Raw genomic sequence first — 15105 nt, forward strand, 5'->3', positions numbered from 1 at the left:
GGAGGATTCCCCCCTCAAAAGACTTCAAGTAGTGGTTAACAGAGTCAGGCCTGGTCATGGAGGGAGAGGGGCCATGGCAGAAAGCCTAGGTGAAGGGGGGCAGCCCACTCACGTCTTGGCTTTACGGCCTCTGTGACTAATGGTAGGGCCAGCCAAGTGGGAAGGGGCGCTGCTGCGCAAGATACGCTGGTCCCCTTGGTTGGTGGCCCCACCAAGCCGGCGGGGGCCAGGCCGGCGCCGTGGGGTCCCATCCCCTTCCTCCTCCTCACCTGAGGCTTCAGCCTCAGACTCCTCTACTGAACCCTCAGGCCCCAGGGGACTTGGGGGCTGCAGGCGGCTCCGCTTTGCCAGCCCAGGACCACAGCCAACTGGGGCCCCTGCCCGTTTGCGAGGCACCTTCTCAGTCTCTAGTGGGGGCACTAGAGACCCTGGACGCAGCCGGGTCGAACGCAGTTTTGGAGCCAATGAGACCACGGGAGGTGTCAATTCTAACCCGCCTGGCCCACTATCCGCTAAATCCAGATCATCCTGAATTACAGCCACTACCATGGACCCTTCACTCTTTCGTCCCCTCATTCCTTCTGCTTCAAGACGTAAGCGGGCCAGGCGGGTGAGGGGGCGGCTTCCATCCTCATCAGATGAACTACCCTCACTCTCCCCCTGGCCCTGGGGTTGCCGCTGCTTCCCCAATCCACAGCTCTCAAGGACAGGAGAGCTGTCGCGGTCCAAGACAGGGAGCTGGCTGGGCCGAGGTGACGGTGGATTCTTGGGAGGTCGGCCCCGCTTCCGCTTGGGTGGGGATGTTGAAATGGTGAGAGTGGTGACAGTGTTGGCGACAGTAGCAGTGGGACAGGCTAGGAGTGGTGGGAGCGGTGGCAGGGGTGGCGGTATCGGGAGTGGCTGTGTCCGGCTCTCTAAGCTGCCATCCCCTGGAGAGGAAATGGTCCCAGGAATGGGCAAATCTCGGGCCTTAGGGGGCCGCCCACGCCTTCTTTTCTCCACAGGTGATAGGATGACAGGCTCGGGTCTATGAACTGGCTGGGGTCCAAGAGGCTGGGGCCCAGGAATAAGCTGGGGTGCCAGGACAGGCTCCGCAACAATAAGGGTCTCAGCCCCAGGGACTGAGTCAGCCCCACTGGTTTTTCCCTTAGAGGTGGATGAAGGTGCCTCATCCACCCCTCGCCCAGCATCTGCTGGAGACCTGTTCTTCTTGGGGGGCCTCCCCCTGCGACGTTTCACAGCAGGAGGGGTGATGGCAAGTAGTGCCCCTTCTCCATTTTCTGGGCTGCCCCCACCAGTCAGCCCCAGCTCAATGTGACGGCGAGCTATGAAGGGCTGCTGGGTTGGGGTGGGCAGTGTGGATGGGGGAGCAGCTTCACAGGGACCACTGGTGGGAGGTGAGGATTCTGGCCCCGACATGCTGCGGGTAGATGGGCTTCCCGGGCTGGCACCAGTCTCAGAGACCCCAGGCACTAGGGTGCTGGCAGTTCCCCGCTGCTGTCGCCGCCGCCTCACCAGTTCCTTTTCCTCTACCACGGTCACTAGCCGTCCTGGCAGCTTGCGAAGCACTTTGGGACCTGGAGGCTGCCCTGGCCGACCAGCCCCCTGACCCCTAATTTCTACATCGGCACTGGTGCGACGCCGAGGGGGCCGGGCAGGCGAAGGACCCTCAGGTGTGGAGGTGGCTGAGGATGAGGTTGACGGGGCTGCGGCCTCAGCTGAAACAAGTTCCTGTGGTTTCTCTGGGGTAGACGTTGGGGTCTGGGCTTCCACCAGCTCTTCTGAGTTCTTGTCAGCCTCCAGTGGCTCCTGAAGTAGCTCATCAGATGCTGCTGAGGGTGGGAGCTCCAGCCTATTGCTCTCACTCAGACACGTGGCCACTTCCTCACCATCAGGCAGCACTGAGAGGATGGTCGCCTCAGCAGGCTCGGGCACCTCCTGCTCTTGACCGTTGGGGACGCTGCCAGCTGCCAGGTTTGGGCTAGGTGCAGAAGAGGTGAGAGATAGGTTCTTCTCTGACATAGGCAGGATCTCAACAGCAACTGGCAACAGATCCTTAGGGGGCACAAGAGTAATTGGGGAAGTCTCGGAACTGGCCATATCAGCCAGCTCCAGGGACTCAGTAGATGCCATTGCTTGTGCACACAGCTCTGCCTCAGGCCCCATGCCCAAGGGGAGGTTGGTGACTGGTGGGGAAATGGGCACAGAAGGTAGACCAAGCAAGAGAGGGGAGGAAGGAGTTAAGAGAGAAGTTTGGGCTGGAGGTGGGGTATGAGCTGGTGGAGGGGTACAGGCAGGAGGAGGGGTACAGGCAGAAGAACAAGAAGGAGGAATCTGTGCAGAAGGAAGAGGGGGAGAAGGCAAGATATGGACAGGAAGCATGGTTATTGGATTTGGGGCTGAAATGGGGATTGGGGCAGAGATTGGGGCAGGGACTGGGGCAGGAATTGCAGCAGGAGCTGAAGCTGGAGTGGGTCGAGGCCTAGGCGCTGGCCGGGGAACTCGGTCCCTGGCAGGGCTGCAGCGGGGGGGTGTGGAGGTGCTGCGGGGGTGATGCGTGGATGTGACAGGAGTGTGGTTTGCCCCTTGAGTTTCAGCCCGGGCTCCACGAAGACGCTCACTGACGCGAGTCCCTGGCCTTTCGGGGGCCTTGGCCTTCTTACTGCGCCGGTGGCTGCCTCCACCAGTCCCACAGGAAACCTCATCCCCAGCCCCTGGCCCCTCCTCCTCCTCCTGGGGTAGGCGGAACACCTCCTCCTTCGCTTGGTCCAGGTCCTTGCGGGCAGCTTCCACTTGCTCCTACCAAAAACAGAGCCCAATGAGTGGTCAGAGGGAGGCAAGAGGCATGGGGAGTGGGTAGAAAGCAGCCACTTTGCACTTCTATCCCCACCCCCATACTCACTTCTGCCTGCTTGAGCTCCTCTCGGCTCACCTCCTCCAGTGAGGCTTCCAGGAATTTCATGGCATAGCGCTCAATGGGGGTCAGCTGTGGGGAAGAGCAGCGATGATGAACATAGGGACCTGGTGCCCAGGGCCCATCACCCTTGATTATTTTCACCAGAGAAGACAGAAAGAAGGTCGCAGAGTCCAGAGGAAGGAGTTGTGGAGGGTGAGGTTGAGAACTAGTGGATCCAACACAGACCTGTTCTACAAGGGCAGCAATTTCCTGCTCAGCCCGGGACATCTCCTCATCTTCAGCCCCAGGCCGACCAGCCTCCTCTCCGTCAGCAGCAGGAAACCCATCATTCTCATTGAATTCTGCAAGCTCAGCCACCTGTTCAGCCTTGGCCTGGGTGGCCGCACGGATATCCTCTTCATCCTCTGCCCGACACAATGCCTATGAGGGTGTGGGGAAGAATAACCATGAGAATTAAAGAACTTTACATCCTGTGATTTGATTCTGGCAAATGTTTGAGGCCACGTTTACACCAAACCAGATTTACATCAGAACTCAACTCTCTTCTGGGCCCCCAAAATTACCAAAGCAACACAGTGGTCCACAAAGAATGGAACAGATTCAACCAGGAGAGCCACCAGGGACAAAATAACTGTTTTAGAGACCTCTAGTTCCACTTACTTTCCATTCAAGTAAGCCTCAAATCTCTTTAAAAAAGCAATCCCAGAAGTGGTGAATACAAAATAATCCACAATTCTTTTTTGCGCTGAGATGCCTCATGACAACAGGTTAACATATGATCATTCCCCTGAGATGAATATCCAGGGAGATCACAGCAAAGTCACTGAGGGAAGTAGCCTAGAGCATGAGAGGAAGGCACTTGGTAGGGGAAAATTTCTCCATGATAATCCACATCTACAGTTCCCAAACATCTGTCTACTTCTGAAAAAATACAAATGCCCAGACCTCACCACTCAAAATCATGATTTAAGTAGACTGTGAGATGGGACTCAGGAATCAATCTTTTTCAAAGCCTTCCAAGTGATTCCAGTATGCATTAATGTTTGGGAAATGAGAGTTTTACACCATATACAAAGCACTTCTTACATCCACTATGCTATTTAACCTTCAGTTACTTCCTTCTAATTGAGCATTTCAGAAAAGTCGGAAGTGAGGCTCAGAAGATTAAATGGATGTGGCTTAATGAACACTATTAAGAAGCACTGTTGGGGCTTCCCTGGTGGTGCAGTGGTTGAGAGTCCACCTGCCGATGGAGGGGACACGGGTTCGTGCCCCGGTCCGGGAGGATCCCACGTGCCGCGGAGCGGCTGGGCCCGTGAGCCATGGCCGCTGAGCCTGCGTGTCCGGAGCCTGTGCTCCGCAACGGGAGAGGCCACAACAGTGACAGGCCCGCGTACCGCAAAAAAAAAAAAAAAAAAAAAAGAAGCACTGTTGGAGCTCAAACCTAGAACCGTGGACTCCATATCCTGTGTTCTATCTATGAAATCATGTGAACCAATAAACAATCTACTCACAACTATCAAAGGCCAACTGTAATCTGGGAAGCAGCAGAAATAGTTCTTTCCCCTTGGACAAACTCAAAAGACTGAGAGACAACACACACTACAACCATTAGCTCTACTCTAGGGACTGCCCACTCTTTTTCTGCGGCGGGATCTTTGTTCCCCGACCAGGGATCGAACCCGTGCCCCCTGCAGTGGAAGCACAGAGTCTTAACCACTGGATGGCCAGTGAAGTCCCTGCCCACTCTTTTTTCACCTGCTCCAGGATATGGGTCTGCTTGCTGGCCACAGTCTCTTCCTCATCTTCAGGGGCAGAGGGTATAGATGAGCCAGATGGTTCCTCCAGAGGCATATCAAACAGCTCTCGGATGGTCTGCTTTGGAAAGAACATATGAAAAGTGTCAGAGCCAACGGAATGTTGGTCCCAGATCTATAGCTATGAAGCTGATAGCTCTTAGTAGTATCAGAAGCACCACTAGTTGAAGAGGCAGATCTGTGGAGGCCAAAGCATCCTTTTTAATAAGCAGTAGTAACTCCTACAGGCATAGCAGTTCTCTCTTGCACAGACTGGAAGATCTTAGTACCTGTTTAAAATAGGCTGTGGTGAAGTTGCCTCCCTCAATTGCCATGTCTCCCAACATTCTCTTCTGGTTTGCCTTTTTTAGGATGTTCTCTTCCACTGTCCGTTCACTGATAAGCCTAGGGGGTGATAAAGGACATGTATAAACAGCCAAATACATCAGTAAAACCCTATTAGCAAAGGGAAAGTAAGGTAAGGGGAGACTAGGCAATACCTATATATGTGGACATCTCGGGTCTGGCCAATTCGGTGACAGCGATCCTGGGCCTGAGCATCCATGGTAGGATTCCAGTCGCTGTCATAAAAAACAACAGTGTCTGCCCCCGTCAGGTTCACGCCCACACCCCCACTCCGAGTTGAAAGGATGAAGCAGAATATGCGTTTGTCTGCATTGAATCGTTCCATCAAGGCCTAGAGGAAAAGGAAAAAAAGATAGTATTGGGAGACATATCCCCAAAAACACACCAAGGCTTAGTGGGGGCCCCTCCTGGGACTCTGAACCCTGGAAAAAGGAGACAGAGCTGAGGCAAGCCTCTAAGGGCCAGAGATGCCTGGGTTACCTGTCTCTGTTCAACTCTAGTAGACCCATCCAGACGCAAGTAGAGGTGGCCATGGTAGGTGAGAAACTGCTCCAACACATCCAGCATTCGGGTCATCTGGGTGAATATGAGCACCCGGTGGCCCTCCGCCTTGAGCTGTCGCAACAGCACTGCCAACGTTTGCAACTTTCCTAAAGAGATATGAAGGGGTACAGGGAGCTAGCTATAAACTGGAGTGGGAAAAACACAGCACTGGAAGCCTGTGTAGTTGAAAGATCAAGTTTTACGCCAGGGTTTCGATCAACCCAGGGGAATCAAAAATATTTAACTTTATATATTTTCTTCTCTTAAGGGTTCTTCCTCTTCAGTCTGCTCCTGTCTTGGATCTGACTTCTTTCAGTCTAACTAGGGGCAGGGTAATACAGACCCTCAGGGGGAAAAAAGAAATCCTCAATGGTGTATGAGCAAGAAAAGACCTTCAAGTACTACACTGAGTTATACCAGCTGCAGCACAAGCCATTCACAAGATAAACATCAACAAATCCATTGATGTCATAGCTCACTTGGATGGAAGGTCACTGAGATAAGAACCAGAGAGGCAGGATCTTATGAGGTTATCTAGTTTAACCTCCCATCAAACACGAAAATAGTGATTCAATCAGTTTGAACACTTTTAACAAAGACTTTCAATTCACCTATTCTGAATGGTTTCAAATGTTATAAAATTATCTTTTTACTAAAATATTTATTGAACACATATTAATAAAAATTCTGCTGACTTTCTTATGTTCTAAGACATCTAAGAAATCTGCGAACATATTACTATAGAAATCTACAAACATATTACTATAGAAATACCTGTGCACAGTTGTGGCAGAAACTATTCGCTACTGTCCAACAGCCATTCTCGGTTAACAGAACCCGATTAATCCTATGGACACCTGGCAGAGATCCCTTGATACCCACGGAAGGCACACGCCAAACCAACCCCAGAAAATGAATCATTATTGTTCTAAATAAGCCACAGTTCCTTTTTCCCTTTGTCAGTGATTACTCTAAGGATGGGCATATGGCCCAATCTGAGCCAATGAATTTTGAATCAAAGTCAACTGGGAGGGCTTTCTTTCCCAGAAAAAAATGAAAGACTTGCGAGTGTTTTATTTCAACCCCTTGCTTCCTGCCTGGAGCACTGGTGTGCTCCCTGGAGTTATAGCAGCCATCTTAAGACCATGAAGAAATAACCATGAGAATAAAAAGATAAAAGCTAAGGATAGTAGGTAAAGTCCCGGGTCCATGAAGATACCACTAAGCTGCTGAACCAGCCATATACCACCATTCTCGGCATTTCTCATTTAGTAAACAATAAATGATCTTGTGGTTTAAGTCACCGTTGGTTGGTTTTCTGTTACCTGCAGCCAAATTTCTTCTAACCAATAAGATTCTATTCAAAAGGCAAGCATCCTTGTTCAAATTTTTCCCCAAGACAAAATCTACTATTTACTTTTTTTTTTTTTTGGCCACCTGGCTTACGAGATCTTAATTCCCCAACCAGGGATGGAACCTGTGCCCTCAGCAGTGAAAGCGTGGAGTCCTACCACTGGACCACCAGGGAATTCCCCAAAATCTACTATTTACTGTGCAGTCTTATACCACCACACACCTTTCCCCATAAATCTGAAAACTCCACGCTGTGCTATGTCATTTGCCATTGTATCCCAAATGATGTAACATGTTCACAAAATAATCACTGAATAAATGAGTTAGCAAACATTTTCAACTTTCATCAAAGTCAAATTCATGAATGCCAAGAATCTATCATGAGGCCTACATTTCTTCATCTCACCCAGAAGCATAACCTAAAAGACTATCTGATGTTTAATGAAATCCACAGAGACCTTATGTACAGCATCCCTTTGATGTAACAGTCTTCAGGCTAAGACAAGAAAAGAGGTCAAGAGACCCTCACTGGCCGAAGAACTCACCGCAATCATACTGGATAAGCCTCAGGTCAGGAAACTGGGTACGCATGTTACACACAATACGGTGCAAAGGACGAGCCCGGGGCCAGAGCTCACGAGCCAATTGCTCCTGGAAGGCTGCCTGACGAGGGGCCAGCCAAGGAGGTGGGTGGCAGGCGTGCAAGGAAGGGGGAGGTGCCTCCACAGGAGGCATGACAAAGATGAACCTGTAAAAAGAAGGCAAGCAGTATAAAATATGGAACTCTGAATGGCCCCAGAAGTTAGCACCTTTACCAGCCCTAACCACTATATCCACTCAGAGGCCCCAAGACCCACTTCCCATTAGCACTTAGCCCTGCCAACCTCTCAATGATTTCTGACAGCTGGTCTAGTCGTTGCTGGGGAAACAGTACAGCCTGGCGGGCAGCCTCGGTATAAGTCCAAAAGGTGGGGTGGCTGGGGCCAGGAGAACGAGGGCCGATGGGGCTGGCAACAGGTTGGGGCAGGGTACAGAAATCCAAGACTTCAGTCCCATACACGGGTGCCAGGGCCCCATGAGCCTCACTAAGTTGGAAAATCCGTTCCAGGCGTTCAGACCGCTGCTGCTTCCGCTTTTCCTCCAGAGAGTCCTGAGGATAAGAGGAGAAAAACACAGAAAAAGTGATCAGCGTCCTTATAGAAAATCTGGCAGTTCCTCCCAGAATTAAACATAATCTGTGGAAACCATAAGATTCAACAATACACTATTTTGGTTCTTCCAAATTGTCAATAATGGGAGTTATTCTTTTCCCAATGTTAAATGAAATAACTTCTCCACAAAAGAAAACTGATCTTCCCTGTATGCTACCAAAGCAGGTGCCTGAATATTCAAAATTAAGATCCGTATGTTTGACAAACTTATAGAATGGATGATTTGCGTGAGTTTTCCCATGTAACACTTAAATCCAGAATATCCAAGTTAATTTATCTTCTTGCAGTAGATCCAAAACAATTATTAAAATCCCTCCTCAAATCACTGACCAGGATACAGAGAGGCTAATCAAATCCATGGCAGGTTTTTGTCCAAGGTCAGACTGGAACGGGGTGGGATGGGAACAGCTAACCAGACATCTAGGTAACCCCGAGAGAGAAAAGGGGAGTGCCCTGGCTGACAGGATACCTGTATGACTTTGACCCAATCCTTTCCCATCTTTGTGCTTCCAGTTTCACAGGCCATAAAACCACCTAACTCTTTTGTAGCACTTATCACACTTGTAGTTTTACATGTATAGGATTCTTTGATTAACATCTTCTACCCACTAAACTGTAAGCCCCTCACTGTAATCATCCAGTATCCAACTCAGTATCTGGCACAAAGTAGGCTTTCAATAAATATGTTATTAGAATGAACAAATAATGAAGGAGACTGGACCCTACAAGATGGTCCTGAAAAAAAGCAGTGTCCCAAATCTCCCTTCCTGACTGCTACCTTAAGCTTGATCTCTTGGCTCCTGGTGGTCTAATAAGTGAGGAAGGAAAGCATCCTAGCAGAGGGAAAAATCATTAAGGCCAGCTCTCATTAAGTAGCAGCAAAGGAGACAATATTTGCAAATCATCTACCTGAAAAAGGACTTGTATCAAGAATAAAGAACTCTTACAACTCAATAACAAAAAGGAAAAGAATAAAATAACCCAATTAAAAAAGGGAAAGGATCTGAATAGACATTTCTTCAAAGAAGATATACAAATGGCTAACAACCACTGAAAAGATGCTCAACATCATTAGCCATCAGAAAAATGCAAATCAAAACCACAAAAGGGACTTCCCTGGTGGTGCAGTGGATAAGACTCTACTCTGTGCTCCCAATACAGGAGGCCCGGGTTCGATCCCTGGTCAGGGAACTAGATCCCACATGCATACCTCAACTAAGCGTTCGCATGCCACAACTAAGGAGCTGGCGAGCTGCAACTGCAGTGCCCTGGAGCTGCAACTAAGGAGCCCCCTGCTGCAACTAAGGCCCGGCGCAACCAAATAAATAAATATTTAAAAACCACAGGATACCACTTCAAACCCACTAGGATGGCTATAATCAAAAAAGACAAATAATAACAAGTTTTTGGCAAAGATGTAGACAACCTGGAACCCTCACAAGCGCTGGTGGGAATGTAAAATGGTACAGCCACTTTGGAAAACAGTTTGTCAGTTCCTCAAACAAACATAGTTACCATAACCCAGTTAATTCCACTCCTAAATTTACATCCAATATAACCGAACATATATGAAAAGATACAAAATCTTATACATGAATGTTCACAGCAGCATTATTCATAACAGCCAAAAAGAAGAAACAAACCAAATGTCCCCCAATCAACTGATGAATAGATATATAAAATGTGGTATATTCATACAATGGCATATTATTCAACAATTTTTAAAAAATGAAGTACTGATATATATACATATATATATGTCAGTTATAGCATAACATGGATGAACCTCAAAAATATTAAGTAAAAGAAGCCAGTCACAAAAAACCGTATATGACTCCATAAGTAAATCTACAGATACAAGTTACTTAGAGCTAGGAGGGATGGAAAGGTCAGGGATGATGGTTAAGGGTGTGGGGTTTCTTTTTTTTTAGGGCAATGAAAATGTTCTAAAGTTGATTGTTGTCATGGTTGCATAACTCTGTGAATATACTAAAAGCCAATGAACTGTATGGTTTAAATAGGTGAACTGTATGGTATGTGATTTATATCTCAAACTGTTTAAAGAAAAAGTATCAAGAAGCTGCTACCTACTTGCAGAGCAATGAAAATTTAACACAGACCATGGGGTTGCACCCTTGGGCTAGGATCTAGGCTCTCCTCTCTCTACTTCCAAAAAGCCAGACCAACCTGGCAGCATTAGAGAAAGACCAAAGGTGGAAGCAAGTGGCAAAGATGGGAGGGTGGGGGACTGGGGCCGAGAATAAGCAGCTCTATTATCAGAGTGAGAAAAAGACAAAAGGGCCTGGAAGGACTCACTAGATCTTTCTCATTATTGGGTCCTGGGTTACTTACTCTGAGTTGCAACTTTTATTTAACCAAATATATATACAACTATATATATGATAGAAAAAAATGGCTACCAGAAAGCTCATGAAGGGACAGAGTTCTTTTTATTTCCCACTTAATCACCATGGAGGTAAAAAACTACAGCAAATGACCGTCAAAGTCAAACGCTCATGATCTTTAGGGAACTGTATTCCGTGGTGTCCTTTCTCCCCTAGAAGTTCAAATACTTAATGGTGACAGTTTTAGCAACTGAGAAAAATCCTCCTGTCTCTGAGGACTGCCTCTTGTGGGGAAGAAGAGAAAGCAATGGAGCCAGCACATCTGTGTTCTCACAAGTTGTATAAATTTTAAAACATCATTTAGTAGGCTAGTTTCATCTGTAAAATGGGGCAATTAGATGCCAACACTAACTCAAAAGAGTAAGCAAGAACCAAAGAGACCAAATGTAACAAGAAAGCCTTGAACACATCAGTGATTAATAGTTTTAAAAGCACATTATGTCCTCAATTACTTCCTCTGTGAAAAGTAGGACATGGATTATTCTTCCCATTTTACAAATAAGAGTAAAGGCCCAGGGAAGGGCTTTGTCCAGTGACATTCAAGTATTAGGTCCACAAAACTAGGCTTCGTAATTTACCAAGATAAAGGTGACATTATTTTGTTCCATCCACTCTGTAGCAACACTCCAAAGAAATTCAATTTCCTGTTCCCTCTCCTTTGAGGCAGTAAAACTTACCAGATAGAAAGGGGAACGAGGTGGTGGTGGGGGCTGGCGTCGAGGTCGGGGACCACTGAACGAGGTAGCAGTGGAGGGAGGGCTGGGGGGACCAGAGCGTAATGTCAGTGTCTCAGGCTCATCCTTGGAAACAGGCAGCCGGGATACCATGGTGACAGGCAAGGGAGCGGCACCGGTTGCCGAAACCACGAGGGAAGATGCCTGGGAAGCTGGGGCCTGTGTTGAGGCTGGGGCCAGTGCCAGAGTCTGAGCTGCCGCTGGGCCCAAGGTGGGCACCGGCACTGGGGCAGGGCTCAAGGTCAGTGTTTGCACTGAAGCTGGGGCCAGGAGTGAAGCAGATGACGACACCGTAGCCAAAGTCAGTGTGTGAGCTGGGGCCGGGCCCATTGGAGAAACTGGAGCCAGAGGGGGTGCTGGAGCCAAAGACAGCGTCTGAGATGGACACAGTGGTGGTCCCGGTGCCAAAGACAGTGTCTGGGCTGGAGCTGGTACTAGGGATGCTGCTGGAGTCAATGACAATGTCTGAGCTGGAAAAGAACCTTGGGGGTTCCCAGTTCCCAAAGAGAGTGTCTGAGATGGAGACGATCCGCCAAGAGTGGATGCTAAAGCTGGGGGTAAAGCCAGTGTCTGCGTAGAAGCCGGACTCGGGAGAGGTGACGGAACCGGGGCTGGTACCATAGTTTGAGCTGATGATGGAACCAACACAGGAGCTGGGGCTGGCACCAGTGAGGAAGCTGAGGCTAAAGGAGTTCCTGGAGTAGATGATGAAGCCAGAAGTGGAACCGAAGTCTGCGATGGAGCCAGTACAGGAGTAGGACCTAGTGATGGAGCCAGGACTGGAAGAGGAGCCAGAGAAGGAGCTGGAGAAGGAGCCAGGATTGCTGTCTGTGGAGCCACCATGGGAGCCAGAGAGGTGGCTAGAGCCTGAGATGCAGTAGGTGCTGGAGCCAAAAGGGAAGCCTGAGCTGGAGCTTGATTTGATGCTGCCGGAAAAGGACTGGCCAGAGCAGAAGCTGGCACCAGGACAGGTGAACATGCTGGGGCCACGGCTGAGTTCAACCCTGGAACATGTGAAGAGGCTGGAGCCAACAACAGAGGGTGACCAGGTGCCTGAGATGGGGACAGGGATGGAGTTGTGGCCAAACCTAGAGTCAAGGCTGACGCTGATGGAGAAGTCCCAACTGGTGCCAAAGAGGGAGGTCCAGGAGCCGCTGCCAGTGTTGGAGTCACATTAGTCAACAGAGCTGGGCCTGAAGCCGAAACAGGCAAGGGGGCTGAGATGGGGATGGTGAGTGGAGCTGAGGCTGGGGACGGAAGCGTTGTGCAGACAGAGATGGGGAGTGAAGATGATACTGGAACTGGGACTGTAGAAGACACAGGACTAGCAAGGGGAGAGGAGTTGGGAACTGGCATTGGAGAAGAGGCTGGCCCAGGTAGTGAGGATGGCACGGGGAGAGGAGAAGAGATGGTCAAGGGAGCAGCTCCGGGTGCTGAAGCTGTGGAGACAGAGGATAAGTTAGCCCCCAAATTCTTTTCTTGCTCCTTCTATTACCCTGTCCCACCCCTTCCCTTACCCCCAAGCTTCACCTGTTTCCCAGAAGACCTTCACTCCCACACCATGAGATCAAAGATTCAAGGAATCTAACAATTCAACATTTCCTTTCCCTCCAAAGTTCCAACTTATGTACCTTGGAATTAGGCAAGGGCTCAGCAGACCATTTTGGGGGCTAATGCAAATCAGTATACTGATAACGAAAGGATCTATTGTGACTTAGAAACCCTCTGGGCCACCCTATCTCCATTCCTGACAAAAATTTGTGGCCTCAGCCACCTGAACTCACCACTGACTTCAGGCGTAGGACTGTGGACCAGCTTGAGAAGTGGCCTCACCAGAGTGGATGTGGGTATGGGAGCCCGGGCAGTACCCAGAGCAGGTGTGGGTAGCCGGCCAGGGGTTAATGTGGGGCGTGGAGTCAACACAGCTGGAAGCCCAGAGCTCGGAGGCCGGGGTGCTGGGGCCAACGGAGGAACAGGAGTCAGTCCATCCCGAGGGGCCTGTCTCACTACAATCTTCACCACGCCTGTATTATTCACCATGGTTGGTGGCACTGCAAGAGGAAGCTAGATTGAGGGGAAGGTAGAAAAGAAACAAGAGACCCAAAGGATGGAAGAAGTCCAAGGGCAGGAGAGGGTAGCAGACAGATATCAGAGATACTGGCAAAGGAAAACAACACTGAGGGAAGGCTAGACAGACAGTAGCCCAGGGCATGCCTGGAAGGACCAAGGCCAGCAGGGCTAAGTAAGTAGGAAGGCCAGAAGCCTCACCCTGGTTAGCAGCAAGCGGAAGGCTGAGGCCAGTGGGGGCAGGGGTGGTGCTGGGGGTCGAAGAAGGCAGCACAGAGACAGGGGTAGGGCCAGGGGTCGGGGCCACGGCCTGGATGAGGGCCACATGGGCAGGCTGGCTGATGAGGTGGTGCTGCCCCCCTGCTGACACCAGGTGCACCACATTCCCTGGGTTAAGGGAAGAGAGAAAGAAAGAAAGAAGCAGCTATCAGCCGGAGGAGGGCAGAGGCAAGAGAAGAGAGAAAGAACGAAGAGGGAATAACTTCTCCAGAATAAACTCATACCTATCTTGATCAAAAGACCCCCTCCAACCATTCCCCTTGGCCCCACCCACCAAAAGGTAAGGAAAGAAACATAAAGGCTGACATCTGAAAAGAGCCACAAAAACAAAGGGACAAAGAGGAGGAGGAAAAAGGCAGGACAGGGGGTGGGTTTTACCTACTTTGCAGCGGGCGGGGCTGCCCCACAGCAAGCTGGCGCACCTGCGCACCAGTCAAAGTCAGCTTGTTGCCCTGGATTTGGAAGGTGAGAGGTTTGCTTCCCCCTGTACTAGCCACTGGCCGCTGTGCCAGTGAGGCTAACTGCCCGATGCTGACCACTTCACCTGCTATGAATAAAGAAGAGGCTTAATGTACATGGGGCTCACTCTGCTCAAACTCACTTCACAGACCTTCATGAGGCACAAGTCTCCAGTTTCTCCAACCCTCCCCCTCAACTTACCATGTTCCCATAAGCTTAGCCTCCACCTACAGCCTTTGAGCTTTTGACATGCTACTCCTTCCAATCCCACCTGTTTGCTTTGCAATCTCCTTTACATCCTCTAACAGCTTTCCACCATACTGAGCTAATCACCACCTGCCTCCTCTACACTGCCCTTTTACCCCAAATAATTTTCTACTGCTAGGCTTACCACTATTTATTCATCTATGGATCATCTCCCCAACTAGAGACTGTGAACTACTTGAGGGCTCTTACTAGATTATGAATTACCAATGCCTGGCAAAATACCTAATATATGTTAGCCACCATGATACACTCATGGTCCTGAGCTTTTCCTCTCCAGCTCCATGGCATGTAGGCTTTCCTCCCATCTCAAGTCCTTCACCCTCACAGAGCCCTGGGAACTTACAGGGCAGGCGAGCTTGCATATCGGGAGACAGGATGAGGCGCTGTGGAGCAGGAGTAGGAGCTGGCACTGCCGTGGTGGGAGCCGTGGCTGTGGTGGTACAGGTGGTGGTGACAGCAGCAGAAGGGAAGGTATAGCCCGGTGGCACGGTAAGGGGCTTCAACAGGCTGGAGGAGCCTGGGGGCGGGGCAGGGCTCAGGCGAACAGGAGCAGGTGGGGCTGGCTTCAAGGATAGGGTTGGCGTGGGAGGCCGTGAGGTCCCACTCAAGACCCCCAGAGGGGATGGCATCACTGTAAACACAAAGCAAACACCTGTCAGATATACCTTGACTAAAGCCTCAGCCTGGTCCTAGAAACCTCCATACATA

At 49.9% G+C, this 15105-nt stretch overlaps 1 protein-coding gene across 3 annotated transcripts in view; it reads right to left on the reverse strand.

Moving 5' to 3' along the window:
* Positions 1-108: 108 nt before the first annotated feature.
* SRCAP (Snf2 related CREBBP activator protein) overlaps positions 109-15105 on the reverse strand; it is a gene marked incomplete at its 3' end in the record, with an annotated part of 30843 nt that continues 15846 nt past the window's right edge. For 2 of the 3 annotated variants that reach the window (XM_082669633.1, XM_082669632.1), the window contains 13 exons: positions 14741-15028; positions 14054-14218; positions 13110-13376; positions 11269-12764; positions 7860-8125; positions 7521-7723; positions 5560-5729; positions 5214-5410; positions 5004-5118; positions 4676-4795; positions 3143-3337; positions 2903-2986; positions 109-2799 (listed from right to left, as the gene is read on the reverse strand). In XM_082669633.1, coding sequence (XP_082525759.1) covers positions 109-2799; positions 2903-2986; positions 3143-3337; positions 4676-4795; positions 5004-5118; positions 5214-5410; positions 5560-5729; positions 7521-7723; positions 7860-8125; positions 11269-12764; positions 13110-13376; positions 14054-14218; positions 14741-15028 — 6257 coding nt within the window. Of the gene's footprint in view, positions 2800-2902; positions 2987-3142; positions 3338-4675; positions 4796-5003; positions 5119-5213; positions 5411-5559; positions 5730-7520; positions 7724-7859; positions 8126-11268; positions 12765-13109; positions 13377-13593; positions 13780-14053; positions 14219-14740; positions 15029-15105 lie in introns of all 3 variants that reach the window. The other variant, XM_082669634.1, reaches the window with a different exon arrangement.

Source organism: Grampus griseus (assembly GCF_964374135.1).
Source record: "Grampus griseus genome assembly, chromosome: 14".
Lineage (NCBI taxonomy): Eukaryota > Metazoa > Chordata > Mammalia > Artiodactyla > Delphinidae > Grampus > Grampus griseus.